The sequence below is a fragment of the Aotus nancymaae genome, unplaced genomic scaffold, assembly GCF_030222135.1.
Source record: "Aotus nancymaae isolate 86718 unplaced genomic scaffold, 86718_ANA_hifiasm-v0.15.2.pri h1tg000030l, whole genome shotgun sequence".
Lineage (NCBI taxonomy): Eukaryota > Metazoa > Chordata > Mammalia > Primates > Aotidae > Aotus > Aotus nancymaae.
The window spans coordinates 21,468,312-21,480,580 of NW_026988443.1; the positions used below are offsets into that span (position 1 = coordinate 21,468,312).

At 42.8% G+C, this 12,269-nt stretch overlaps 1 protein-coding gene across 2 annotated transcripts in view; it reads right to left on the bottom strand.

Moving 5' to 3' along the window:
- The window catches only part of NAE1 (NEDD8 activating enzyme E1 subunit 1), a 31,487-nt gene extending 20,029 nt beyond the window's left edge, over positions 1 to 11,458 (bottom strand). The window contains exons 1-7 of one of the 2 annotated variants that reach the window (XM_012468291.2): positions 11,329 to 11,458; positions 4,928 to 5,031; positions 4,774 to 4,834; positions 2,772 to 2,802; positions 1,702 to 1,773; positions 1,408 to 1,487; positions 15 to 124 (exon numbers count right to left, since the gene is read on the bottom strand). In XM_012468291.2, the coding sequence (XP_012323714.1) occupies positions 15 to 124; positions 1,408 to 1,487; positions 1,702 to 1,773; positions 2,772 to 2,802; positions 4,774 to 4,834; positions 4,928 to 5,031; positions 11,329 to 11,381 (511 nt within the window). In that variant the 5' untranslated portion in view covers positions 11,382 to 11,458. The remainder of the gene's footprint in view (positions 1 to 14; positions 125 to 1,407; positions 1,488 to 1,701; positions 1,774 to 2,771; positions 2,803 to 4,773; positions 4,835 to 4,927; positions 5,032 to 11,328) is intronic. The other variant, XM_012468292.2, reaches the window with a different exon arrangement.
- Between the last annotated feature and the right edge of the window lie 811 nt (positions 11,459 to 12,269).

Here is a 12,269-nt window from a genome sequence, read left to right on the forward strand (position 1 = left end):
CTCAACAATTTTACCTGGATGTTCTTTTATAATGATCCTCATATAACCAACTAGTCCATATGTCCTACAGATCAAAAGAGGGATCTGGGAATTCCAGAGGACATCTGCTAAGCATAGTAATGTGCTGTTTAAAAAAAAAAAAAAAGGCAAAATATGAACATAAGCAAATGGAAATATGCCAAACATGAAACATGCCAAACTTGAAAATGTCTTAAAGCTACTTTCTTACTAAATAATAAATCCAAATAAATATAATTGCATTTACATAAGCAGGTCAAGAATATACTGAAAAGCAAACATTTCCACAGGCTGCAGTCTCAAAGAAAGTACATCTTTTGGACAAGAGGGATGTGAAACTCTTTCATTGCCATATTAAGGAGAAATGTTAAAGAAAACTTCTAAACATTTCCATGATAGAGAAAAAATATAAAACTCACGTATACACCCCCAAACAATTCCAATAACCAATTCTCTCTCTCTTTTTTTTTTTTTTTTTGATAGGGTCTCACTCTGTTGCCCAGGCTGTGGCATGATCATGGCTCACTGCAGCTTTGACCTCCAGGGCTCAAGCAATTCTCCCATCATAGCCTCCTGGGTAGCTGGGACCACAGGCATGCATACTGTCTGGCTAAATTTTGTATTTTTTGTAGACACAAGATTTTGCCATGTTTCCCAGGCTGGTCTTAAACTCCTGTGCTCAAGTGATCCACCTGTCTCAGCCTCCCAAACTGCTGGAATTACAGGTATGAGTCACTGCACCCAGACTTCAATAATCAATTCTAACTAGTTTTTAATCACTAAAAATTAAAAACAACAACAACAACAACAAACAATGTTCAGTTTAACTGCTCTAAATATATTCCAAAGAGTTTCACATCTAAGGCTGGGTGAGCAAGACTCTATCTCAAGAAAAAAAAAAGTTTCACATCTCAGTATTTTTCTCTTCCTCATCTTTTCAATGCTGGAAGAGTTCTAAGAATTTCTTTTTTTTTTTAATTTATTTTTTTGAGACCAGGTTTCACCTAGGCTGAGTAGAGTAGAGTGGCGTGATCATGGCTTACTGCAGCTTCAACTTCCTGGGTTCCAGCAATCCTCCTACCTCAGTCTCCAGAGTAGCTGGGACCACAGGCATGCGCCACCACTCCCAGCTAATTTTTGTATTTTGTTGAAACGAGGTTTTGCCATGTTGCCCAGGCTGGTTTCAAATTCCTGAGCTCAAGCAATCCACCCTCCTCAGCCTCCCAAAGTGCTGGGATCACAGGTGTGAGCCACCATGCCTGGCCAAGAATTTCAAATTTAAAGTTTCTATAGAATTTAAGAATTTTAAAAAATAATCATATACTGTGCTGATAAATCAATGTAAATCTAATAAGATTGAAATAAAAACATATTAACATAAAAATTTACCTTTCAGGAAGCTGAGTTGCAACCACAACGGTAAACCTACAGAAAAATGAAGGATCACTGTCTAGAAGGTTTTCTGGACTCTAAATAGGACAGCAAAGAAAAAAACCCAACAATTTCACAATCATATTAAACATGGCAGAAATAGTTAAGCTATTTTACAACAAATGAGGCAACAAATCCAATTCAACTAATCATAAATGATACAAAGATTCAAAATTCTAAATTTCTAGGGCTTTGAATTATTTTAAAAAATTGTATTTCAGCACAGACATAAAAATGTGTGTACATATATACCTCTTCCACAAAACTTCCAGAGACATCGCTATTTAATTCTTGTAAGAATTCCATGGCAGCTTGAGCTCGGTTCTTTTTAAAAACAAAGCATTTAACTTGAATTAGAAAAAAGCTTGGTCACAATATAATCCCTCAATTTATGGAACAGGCAAACATACTGTAAAACTATCCAAATTTCATGCGTAAGTATGACAACTCTGTTTCCCTTCTTTTTTCTTTTTAGAGAAAGGCTTTTGCTCTGTTGCCCAGTTTGAAGCATAGTGGCCCAATCATAGCTCACCGCAGCCTCAAACTCCTAGGCTTAAGCAATCCTCCTGCCTCAGCCTCTCAAGTAGGTAGGACTACAGGCATGTGCTACAATGCCCAGCTAATTAAAAAATATATATATATTGTAGAAACAGGGTCTTGCCATGTTGCCCAGGCTGGTCTTGAACTCCTGGCCTCAAGCAATCTTTCTGTCTTGACCTCCCAAAGTGCTGAGACTACAGGCGTGAGCCACCAGTCCCAGCCAATTCTGCTTCCCCTAGTGTTTACAACTCAACAGAATATTACTTAAAACAAAGCAAAACCATCATTATCCGGAGTTCTCAAACGACATTATTTGTACTCTACTTTTTTGATTCAACAAATGACCAAAAAACTCTAGGTAGCAGGCAAGGATATCCTAGATCATGTTCAGACTCACTGTAACCCCCCAAATCTAGAAACCTGTGCAAGAGTGGTTAATGACTAAGCTAACAGTCATTTCACTAAGTTGACTAATATGGTTTCATAAGATTTTTTAATTTGAAATACAAAGATAGAAGATCTTCTGGCTCTTATTAAAAATTTTGTTAACCAGAATCCATCCTCTGAATATTACATTACCCAAGATTTAGCTTTAATACAGGATACAATGTATAAGCACAGATAGTACTTCTAAGTTTTTAAACTACCAAACATATGAAGATTTACAAGATTAGAAAAATTAGGTAACTTTCTCAGAGAAATAATACACTTTTCAAACAATCAAAACATAGTGGCACCATTAGATCCTCAAGTGCAACTATATTCTCTAACAAATTGTTTACCTTGCCGATACTGCTTCTTTGAAGGAAGAAACTAAAGTGAACAGAATAAAGGGAAAAAAAGTAAAGCTTACTAATTTTAAAGGAAAAGCTGTTTGTAATAGCATGCATATTCATTCATAGTATAAAACAAGCTATATTGTGATTACAGGTGGTAATGGCCTTCCTAGAGGAAGAAAATCAGATAGGCTTAGAAACAAAGATAGGCTAATAAGTCAATGTTTCTTTCTCAACGTGTGTACCACAGAATGTGTATATGACAAGATCCTCTGAGAGAAAAGGGTTCCTTGGCTAAAAAAAAGTTTGGGTAACACCATATGCTATATTTCCCTCTTGGAAATTCATAATATACATAAAACATATAATACTAAAATTTTTTTTTTTTGAGACAGAGTCTTACTCTGTCGCCAGGCTGGAGTGCAGTGGTACCATTTTGGCTCACTGCAACCTCCGACTCCCTGGTTCAAGGGATTCTCCTTGACTCAGCCTCCCAAGTAGCTGGGATTACAGGCATGCACCACCACATCTATTTTTTTTTTTTTTTTTTTTTTGAGACAGAGTTTCACTCTTGTCGCCCTGGCTGGAGTGCAATGTTGGGACCTCGGGTTACTGCAACCTCCGCCTCCTGGGTTCAAGAGATTCTCCTGCCTCAACCTGCCGAGTAGCTGAGATTACAGGCAGGCGCCACCACACCCAGCTAATTTTTTGTATTTTTAGTAGAGATGGAGTTTCTCCATGTTGGTCAGGCTGGTCTCAAACTCCCGACCTCGGAGGATTTGCCCACCTTGGCCTCCCAAAGTGCTGGAGCTACAGGCATGAGCCACTGTGTCCGGCCAAATTTTTGTATTTTTAGTAGAGACAGGATTTCACCCTGTTGGCCAGGATGGTCTTGATCTCCTGACCTCGTGATCTGCCCGCCTCAGCCTCTCAAAGTGCTGGCATTACAGGCCTGAGCCACCACATTCTGCCACTAAAATCTTAAGGTAAAGAAATTTTAACTTCATTTGATCCATTTCCCAAACTAATTTGACCATGGAACCCACTGGCCCATTTAACAGCTTTTAACATTCTCTAGAACCAGTGTTACATAGATTAGTCTCGGTGTACTGAACCATTTGTTTTTGCACGTAACTCTAACAGATTTATTCAGGCTTCCTCCCACACATACCCTTGACATGTCTCAAGGCCCAGATATGAGGCTGCTGATCAGAGTTAGGATACCATTTTTCGGCATAAACTCACTGGCTCCATAGAAGAAACTCTAATTTTATCACATTCTACTCTAACCAACCAAGTAAGCAAAGATAACAAGAATTCTTTATATATGTCAATTAAAAGGCTGTGCTGTGCCTAGCAGAAACTGGCACTATCATCCAAAGAAAAGGCATCAAAACTAAATATAAACTAATTGTTGGTTTTCCTTATATTTACTCACTGTTGTAGTTACTGACAAATACAATGAGAGATACCAAAAAAAAAAAGGTAAAAAAAAAGAGAGATACCAGACTTCAAGTCCCTGAAAAGGTACGGAGCTTTAAATCCAAATTTGGGAATGCTCTGAAAATCTACATATAATCTTTAAAGAATAATATACAGGCCATCTTTAAAACAGCATTTTCGTAGACACAGTATAAAGAGATATACACCTAGACTAAGCTTAGAAGACATACAGGTATTATTGTTAATTATATGTGATTATATAGGAATCAATGCAAGAGCTTAGGAAGTGTCCATATTACATGAATAAACAAATAATGTCTACTCCTTTATATTAATAACAATAAAGACAGTAATGATGAATACCTTTTATTAATGCCCCATTTGCCAAATGCCGTATTGCACTTTAACTGTGTTATCTCACTTCCTCCTCACCATAATCCCAAACAAGGATGACTTCCACTGAGAGCCAAGTCACCCTGACTAAAGCTAGGATTCAGGACTTGCCTTCCCATGAAAGTGCACTGCCTTCCTTAACATGTATATATTTGAAAAGAATAGAACATACTTGTTTCCAGCATCTTCTCCGCTGACCTGATTTCCATCAATAATTGTAAATGAACCAACACCTGAGAGCCAAAACAGAGTAAGTCAGGAATGTACAGTTCTAGTTCATAATCTTAAAGAAGTAAATTTGGAACACAACCACAAAACTACATTACCTGGTAGTACCAAGTTTTTAAGAATTTCAGTTCCTGTGGCTGTTGCATTTATTAGGCAAACATGAGCAGATTCTAAAGCCTCTTGCCCATGATCACCCCACAACCTACAAAACAGACACAAATTTGACATTTTTAAAGCTTTCATGACAATCCAACTTTCTTATTTGAATGGTGATCTTTTTTTTTCTTTTTGAGACGGCCTCTCATTTTGTTGCCAGGCTGGAGTGCAGTGGAGTGATCAGTGCAATCTCTGCCTCCTGGGTTCATGTGATTCTCCTGCCTCAGCCTCCCTAGTAGCTGGTCCTACAGGCGCGTCCCACCATGCCCAGCTAATTTTTTGTATTTTTAGTAAAGACGGGGTTTCACCATGTTAGCCAGGATGGTCTCGATATCCTGACCTCGTGATCCACCCACCTCGGCCTCCCAAAGTGCTGGGATTACAGGCATGGGCCACCACGCCCGGCCTCATTTATTCTTAAGTTATGTTAGATGCATTTAAGTTAAGTTAGATGTATTTAAGATCTCGACATAGGGCTTATTACTGTGACTTCTCCAAGGGTGAGCAAAACCTTTACCAAGAAAACTGAATTATCATCTGAAAAGCCTCACATCAACTTCTACAGGAGTGCTTTAAAGTATAATACCCAATGAACAACATTCTAATAGCATGATTAATGTGCCTTCCCTATCACCTGATCTAAAGCAGATTACTCCTTATTATGTAACCAGTATGTCCTCCAGAGTATATGACAAGCAACTGCCTCATTTTTCTTTTTTTTTTTTTGAGACAGGGTCTCACTATGTTGTCCAGGCTGGTCTTGAACTACTGGGTTCAAGCATTCCTCTTGCCTCAGCCTCTAGAGCTGCTGGGACTTCAGGCACAAGCCACTGCACCTGGCTTCATTTGTTTTTGTTTGCTGGGCATCCATCTTTCCACTCCACTCTAAGCTCCGTAAGGGCCAGACAGCTGTCAAATGTGTAGAGGAATCGCCTAGAAGAACCAGATGGACTGTAAACGCCTGTTTTCTCCATGAAAGTATGGCACACAGAAGACACCTGACACATGATTGATGGATGCTTGAATAGTTGGAGAGTAAACTTAAGAATACTGGTTCATCAGGGAGGCAAAGGTTGCAGTGAGCTGAGACTGTACCACTGCACTCCAGCCTGGCACCTGGCAACAGAGCAAGACTCTGTCTCAAAAAAAAAATAATAATAATACTGGTTCATTTCGGCTGGGCGAGGTGGCTCATGCCTGTAATCCCAGCACTTTGGGAGGCCAAGGCAGGCGGATCACCTGAGCTCAGGAGTTCGAGGACAGACTGGCCAACATGATGAAACCCTGTCTCTACTAAAAAATACAAAAATTGATTGTTTGGGGAGAGAGATCCAAGATGGCTGATGATTAGCAGCTCGGGCACGTACCTCCCAGTGAAAGCGCAAAGAACGAGAGGACGCCACACTTTCAGACGAATATTAGTTGCTCACGGACCACGAGATTCCCAGTGGAGGAGCTCCACGGGTCGCCAGGGCGACTCTTGTGGCCGGCGTGGCGGTTTTGCTGGTGCCTTAGCACGCCAGTTCTTGGTGCAGAGTCCGGATATTCCCGGGCAGAAAAGCACCATCAATCTTAACACCGCTGTTTTGGCCGGCTCAGTGGATTGCTCAGATTTCGGCGCAGGGAATCAACAAGTTGGACGTCAGAGACCCAGTTAGAAAGTCGGTAATTATAAAGACGACAGACGGACAAATATATAATGAAGGGAAGAAACCAGCGTAAAAAGGTAGAGAATACTCAAAATCAGAATGCCTCTCCCTCTACAGGGGATTGCAATTCCTCATCAGCAACGGAACAAGGCTTAATAGATTACACGGGTGTTCCAATAACAGAAGCAGGTTTCCAAACGTGGGTGATAAGAAACTTCTGTGAATTAAAAGAACTTAATCTAACCCAATGCAAAGAAACTAAGAACCTTGAAAAAAGGTTTGACGAAATGTTAACGAGAATGGACAATTTAGAGAAGAATATAAGTGAATTGATGGAGCTGAAAAACACAACACGAGAACTTCGCGAAGCATGCACAAGTTTAAACAGTCGAATTGATCAAGCAGAAGGAAGGATATCAGAAGTCGAGGACCAGCTCAGTGAAATGAAACGAGAAGACAAGAATGCAGAAAAAAGGATGAAAAGGAATGAGCAAAGTCTCCAGGAAATATGGGACTATGTGAAAAGACCTAATTTACGTTTGATAGGTGTACCTGAATGTGATGAAGAGAATGAATCCAAGTTGGAAAATACTCTTCAGGATATCATTCAGGAAAATTTTCCCAACCTGGCAAGGCAGGGTAATATTCAACTCCAGGTAATACAGAGAACACCACAAAGATATTCTTCAAGAAGACCAACCCCAAGGCACATAATTGCCAGATTTATTAGGGTTGAAATGAAGGAGAAAATACTAAGGGCAGCTAGAGAGAAAGTTCAGGTTACCCATAAAGGGAAACCTATCAGACTTACAGCAGATCTCTCAGCAGAAACCCTACAAGCCAGAAAAGAGTGGGGACCAATATTTAACATCCTTAAAGAAAAGAACTTTCAACCCAGAATTTCCTATCCAGCCAAATTAAGCTTTATGTGCGAAGGAAAAATTAAATCTTTGGCGAACAAACAAGTACTTAGAGAGTTCACCACCACCAGGCCTGCTTTACAAGAGCTTCTGAAAGAAGCACTATACATATAAAGGAACAACCAATATCAGCCTTTCCAAAAATATATCAAAAAGCAAAGAACTTTAACACAATAAAAAATTCACATCAACTAATGGGCAAAACAGCCAGCTAGCATCAAATGCTGGTATTAAACTTATATATATTTTAATTGGATAAAAAGCCAAAACCCATCGGTATGCTGCATCCGGGCCCATCTTACATGAAACAATACACAAAGACTCAGAGAGAAGGAGGAAGACTTACCAATTGAACAGAGAGTAAAAATAAACTAATAAACAAAAAGCAGGAGATGCAATTCTCACCTCTGATAAAGTAGACTTTAAAGCAACAAAGATCAAAAGAGGCGAGGAATGACATTACATAATGGCAAAAGGATCAATGCAACAAGAAGAGCTAACGATTCTATAGATCAACGAGATAGAAAATTAACAAGGATATTCAGAACTTGAACTCAGACCCGGAACAAGTAAACTTAATAAATATTTATAGTACTCTCCACTTCAAATACACAAAACATACATTACCACCTCACACCTATTCCAAAGGTGACTATATAATTGGAAGTAAATCACTCCTCAGTAATCGCATAGCATTTCATAGGTTTAAATTAAATATTGGTTGGCTGTTTGTTTGTTATCTTCTTCCCTTATTCCTTCCTGACTACATCATTAAGTATAATTATCAGTATAAAAGAGGTTTTCAATACCCATTACTAAATTGCATTCTAGCCTGGGCAAGAAAGCAATACTCCCATTCTCTCTCCCTCTTTCTTTTCCTTCTCCCTCTTCCCCATTCTCTCTCTCTCTCTTTCTCTTCCTTTTTTCTCCTTCCTATTCTCTCTCTCTCTTTCTCAAAAAAAAAAAAAAAAAAAAATACAAAAATTAGCTGGGTGCAGTGATAGGCACCTGTAATCCCAGCTACTTGGGAGGCTGAGGCACAAATCGCTCGACCCCGAGAAGCGGAGGTTGCAGTGAGCCAAAATCACACCACTGCACTCCAGCCTGGGTGACAGAGTGAGACTTGGTCTCAAAAAAAAAAAAAAGAATATTGGTACATCTGGACCAGGGTGAGATATTGTGTATGCCTGTAGTACCAGCTGCTTGGGAGGCTGAGGCAGCCCAGGAGATCAAAGTAGTGGTGTGCCAAAATCACAGCTGTGAACAGCCACTGCACTCCAGCCTGGGCAACATAGTGAGACCCACCTCAAAAATAAACCAAAATTACAGAGGCCAGGTGCTGTAATCCCAGCACTTTGAGAGGCTGAGGCAGGAGGATCATTTGAGCGCAGGAGTTCAAGACCAGTCTGGGCAACATGGCAAAACCCCATCTCTAAAAAAGTTAGCCGAGCATGGTGGCACATGCCTGTAGTCCCAGCTACTCAGGAGGCTGAGGCAGGAGGATCGTCTGAGCCCAGGAGGTTGAGGCTGCAGTGAGCAGTGTTCTTGCCACTGTACTCTAGCCATTGCACTCTGGCCTGGGTCACAGAGTGAGACCTTGTCCCTAAAAAAAAAAAGAATCCTGGTGCAACTCTAAGTAACATGTTTCAAGAAGAGGCAAAACATATTCAGTCCTCTCTACTATCTTGCTGGCCCAACCAAGGTGAAGCCAGGAGGGCCTTATTGACTGCTGCAGTTTGCTTCTAACTGCTTCCCTTTGACAGTTCAAAACCAATAACCAGTTCTTACTATGAAAGGTAAAGTTTGGGACTTAAATGGAATGTCTTCAGCAAAACCCCTCTTTTGTTAGAGTTGCTTAGTAACCTCAACTATCTTCTCAGCTCTGTCATGTATGGTTATACCTGCATTCAAAACACACAAACTCCAATAATTTACAAGAAAACCTAAGTTGGTTATAAGGACTGTAACCTTTCTTTCTTTTCCTAAAAGCTTGGGAGCAGGATGTAACTGTGTACCTCCGAAAAACCCAGAAGAGCCTGAGTTTACATCCTGGCTCAAGATATGGGGAACTGTGGGCAAGTTACCTAATTTCTCCAAGACTCAGTTTCCCTAATTGTAAAGCACAGGAAACGGCTGCTTTCAAGGGTGCTCTCAGACTTAAGTGCCTCTAATACAGCACTAGGCTGGTGGTGCAAACAGGAATTCCAGTCCTTGGAGATACATAACTTCTGTTGTCTCAGAAGCTCCAGGAAGAGGAAGCCAAGCAGCTTTGTTATCTCCACAGCCTCAAGACATAGAAGATGCTCAATAAATAAGGAATGGGGAGTGAAAGAAAAGGCAAGGGTGGGGAAGTAGCCAAGGACCCTCCTGATGGCTCGGGCCTGCACTGCCCATTAAGGTAGCCGCCAGCTACATGTACCACTGAGCAACGAGGCTAGTGTTAACTGAGATGTGCTGTACGTGTAAAAGGCAGTATTTCTAAGACAGTTTTGGGTTTTCTTTTTCTTCTTTTTTTTTTTTTTGAAGGAGTCTCGCTCTGTCGCCCAGGCTAGAGTGCAGTGGCGTGATTTTGGCTCACTGAAACCTACACCTCCTGGATTCAAACGATTCTCCGACCTCAGCCTCCAGAGTAACTGGGATTACAGGCGCGCGCCACCACACCCAGCTAATTTTGGAATTTTTAATAAAGACGAGGTTTGACCACGTTGCCCAGGCTGGTCTCAAATTCCTGACCTCAAACTCCTGATCCACCCGCCTCGGCCTCCCATAGTGCTGTGATTACAGGCGTGAGCCACCGTGCCCGTCCTCTAAGACAGTTTTAAAAAGGAAAATACTCAGGACCATCCTGCAAGGTGGCAAGATCCCATTTCTACAAAAAACACAAAATATTTTTTAAAATTAAGTAAAATGTCTTCGTAAGTTTTTATATTGATTACGTGTTAAGATAGTAATATTTTGGACATATTGGGTTAAACTGCATTTAAAAATAAATTTCGGGGCCGGGCGCGGTGGCTCACGCCTGTAATCCCAGCACTTTGGGAGGCCGAGGCGGGTGGATCACGAGGTCAAGAGATCGAGACCATCCCGGTCAACATGGTGAAACCCCGTCTCTACTAAAAATACAAAAAAATAGCTGGGCACGGTGGTGCGTGCCTGTAATCCCAGCTACTCAGGAGGCTGAGGCAGGAGAATTGCCTGAACCCAGGAGGCGGAGGTTGCAGTGAGCCGAGATCGCGCCATTGCACTCCAGCCTGGGTAACAACAGCGAAACTCTGTCTCAAAAAAATAAAAAAAAAATTTCACCTGTTTCTTTTTACCTTTAGTGTGGTTACTATAAAAATTATAATTAAATTTGCGATTCACATGAGACTAGCATTACATTTCCACTGGACAGCGCTGGTGAAAACAAAACCGAACCCTCTATGCCGCTCTTGAGGCAGGGATGGGGTGCGTTCTGGGCCTCCCCATTCTGAAAACCAGGAGCCTGGGCGCAGCGAGGCGGGGCGGGCAGCCGCGCTAGCGACCGGGCTTGGCACTGGGGACTGCGTGCCCCGAATCGCATACCGCGTGGCGGGGAAAGGGGTCCTGGCCCTCGCGGAGCACCCTCGGCCCAGGGCGGGAGGCCAGAGCGCCGGCTTCCCGCGCCCCACACGGCCCGGCCCAGCCTGAAAGGAGGCCTGAGGGAGGCCCGACCGCGCCGCCTGCGCCCTTAGGCCCAGCCCGGATGCTGGGAAGCCCGCCGGCCCACCCTCGACTCGGTGAGCCCCGGCTCACCTTAGCTGCCGGTCGTACTTCTGCTCCTTGAGCAGCTTCCCCGGCTGCGCCATGGCCGCGCCCGCCGCGCGGAGAACCGCGTAGCCCCTGCAGAGCGCCACCACCAGCTCTACAAGCGCGCAGGCGCACTGAGCGCCCCTCCACCGCCACCGCCTCCTGCGCGCCGCCCGCAGGGGGCGCCGCACTGCACTGCGCACGCGTCACGGGTACGCCTAGGGAGTAAGCGGCCCCGGACCCAGAGCAGGTCTGGGGATCTCGGTCCCAGTCGGCAGGAGGGGCAGCCCCGCTAGCCTACCAATTCGAGGTCTGGCTGTGCAGCAGTTGGAGGCGACTGGGGCCTTGGAATCAGGCACACTTGTATTTTGACCACTTAACTGGTTGTGAGATCTACTCTTTACCTCTCAAATCCTCCATTTGCTCACCTGTGCAGTGGGGATAAATGGGTTCCAAGTATCTTTGGCCTTAAGTGAGATTATGGATACAGGAGGCCAGACTTCCCCAAAATCTTGCATGAATAATAACTTTTATTGTGATTATCATTATTTTTCACCCATTTCTTCCTCTCATGAAAAAGCCCACAAGCCTATTTTGAATCACAAACTCCCTGCTGCAGATGCAAACAAGTCCAGGACTCTGTTCTTGGAGAGTTTAAGTCTTGTTGAAGGGAGAGGGTCAGTAAACAAGCACTCACCAGACAATGTGGCCTTCCTCTAGATAGAGGGAAGTAAGATGCTCAGGGTGCACAGAACAACCTCCCCACTCCTCCTCTCCAAGAATGTTTCATGTGGTGTGGAGATGGAAGGGATTTTTTGTTTTGTTTTGTTTTTTGAGACAGGGTCTCACTCTATTGCTCAGGCTGGAGTTCAGTGGTGCAGTCTCAATCCACTGCAGCCTTAAGCTCCTGGGCAGAATCCCCCCACCTCAGCCTCCCAAGTAGTTAG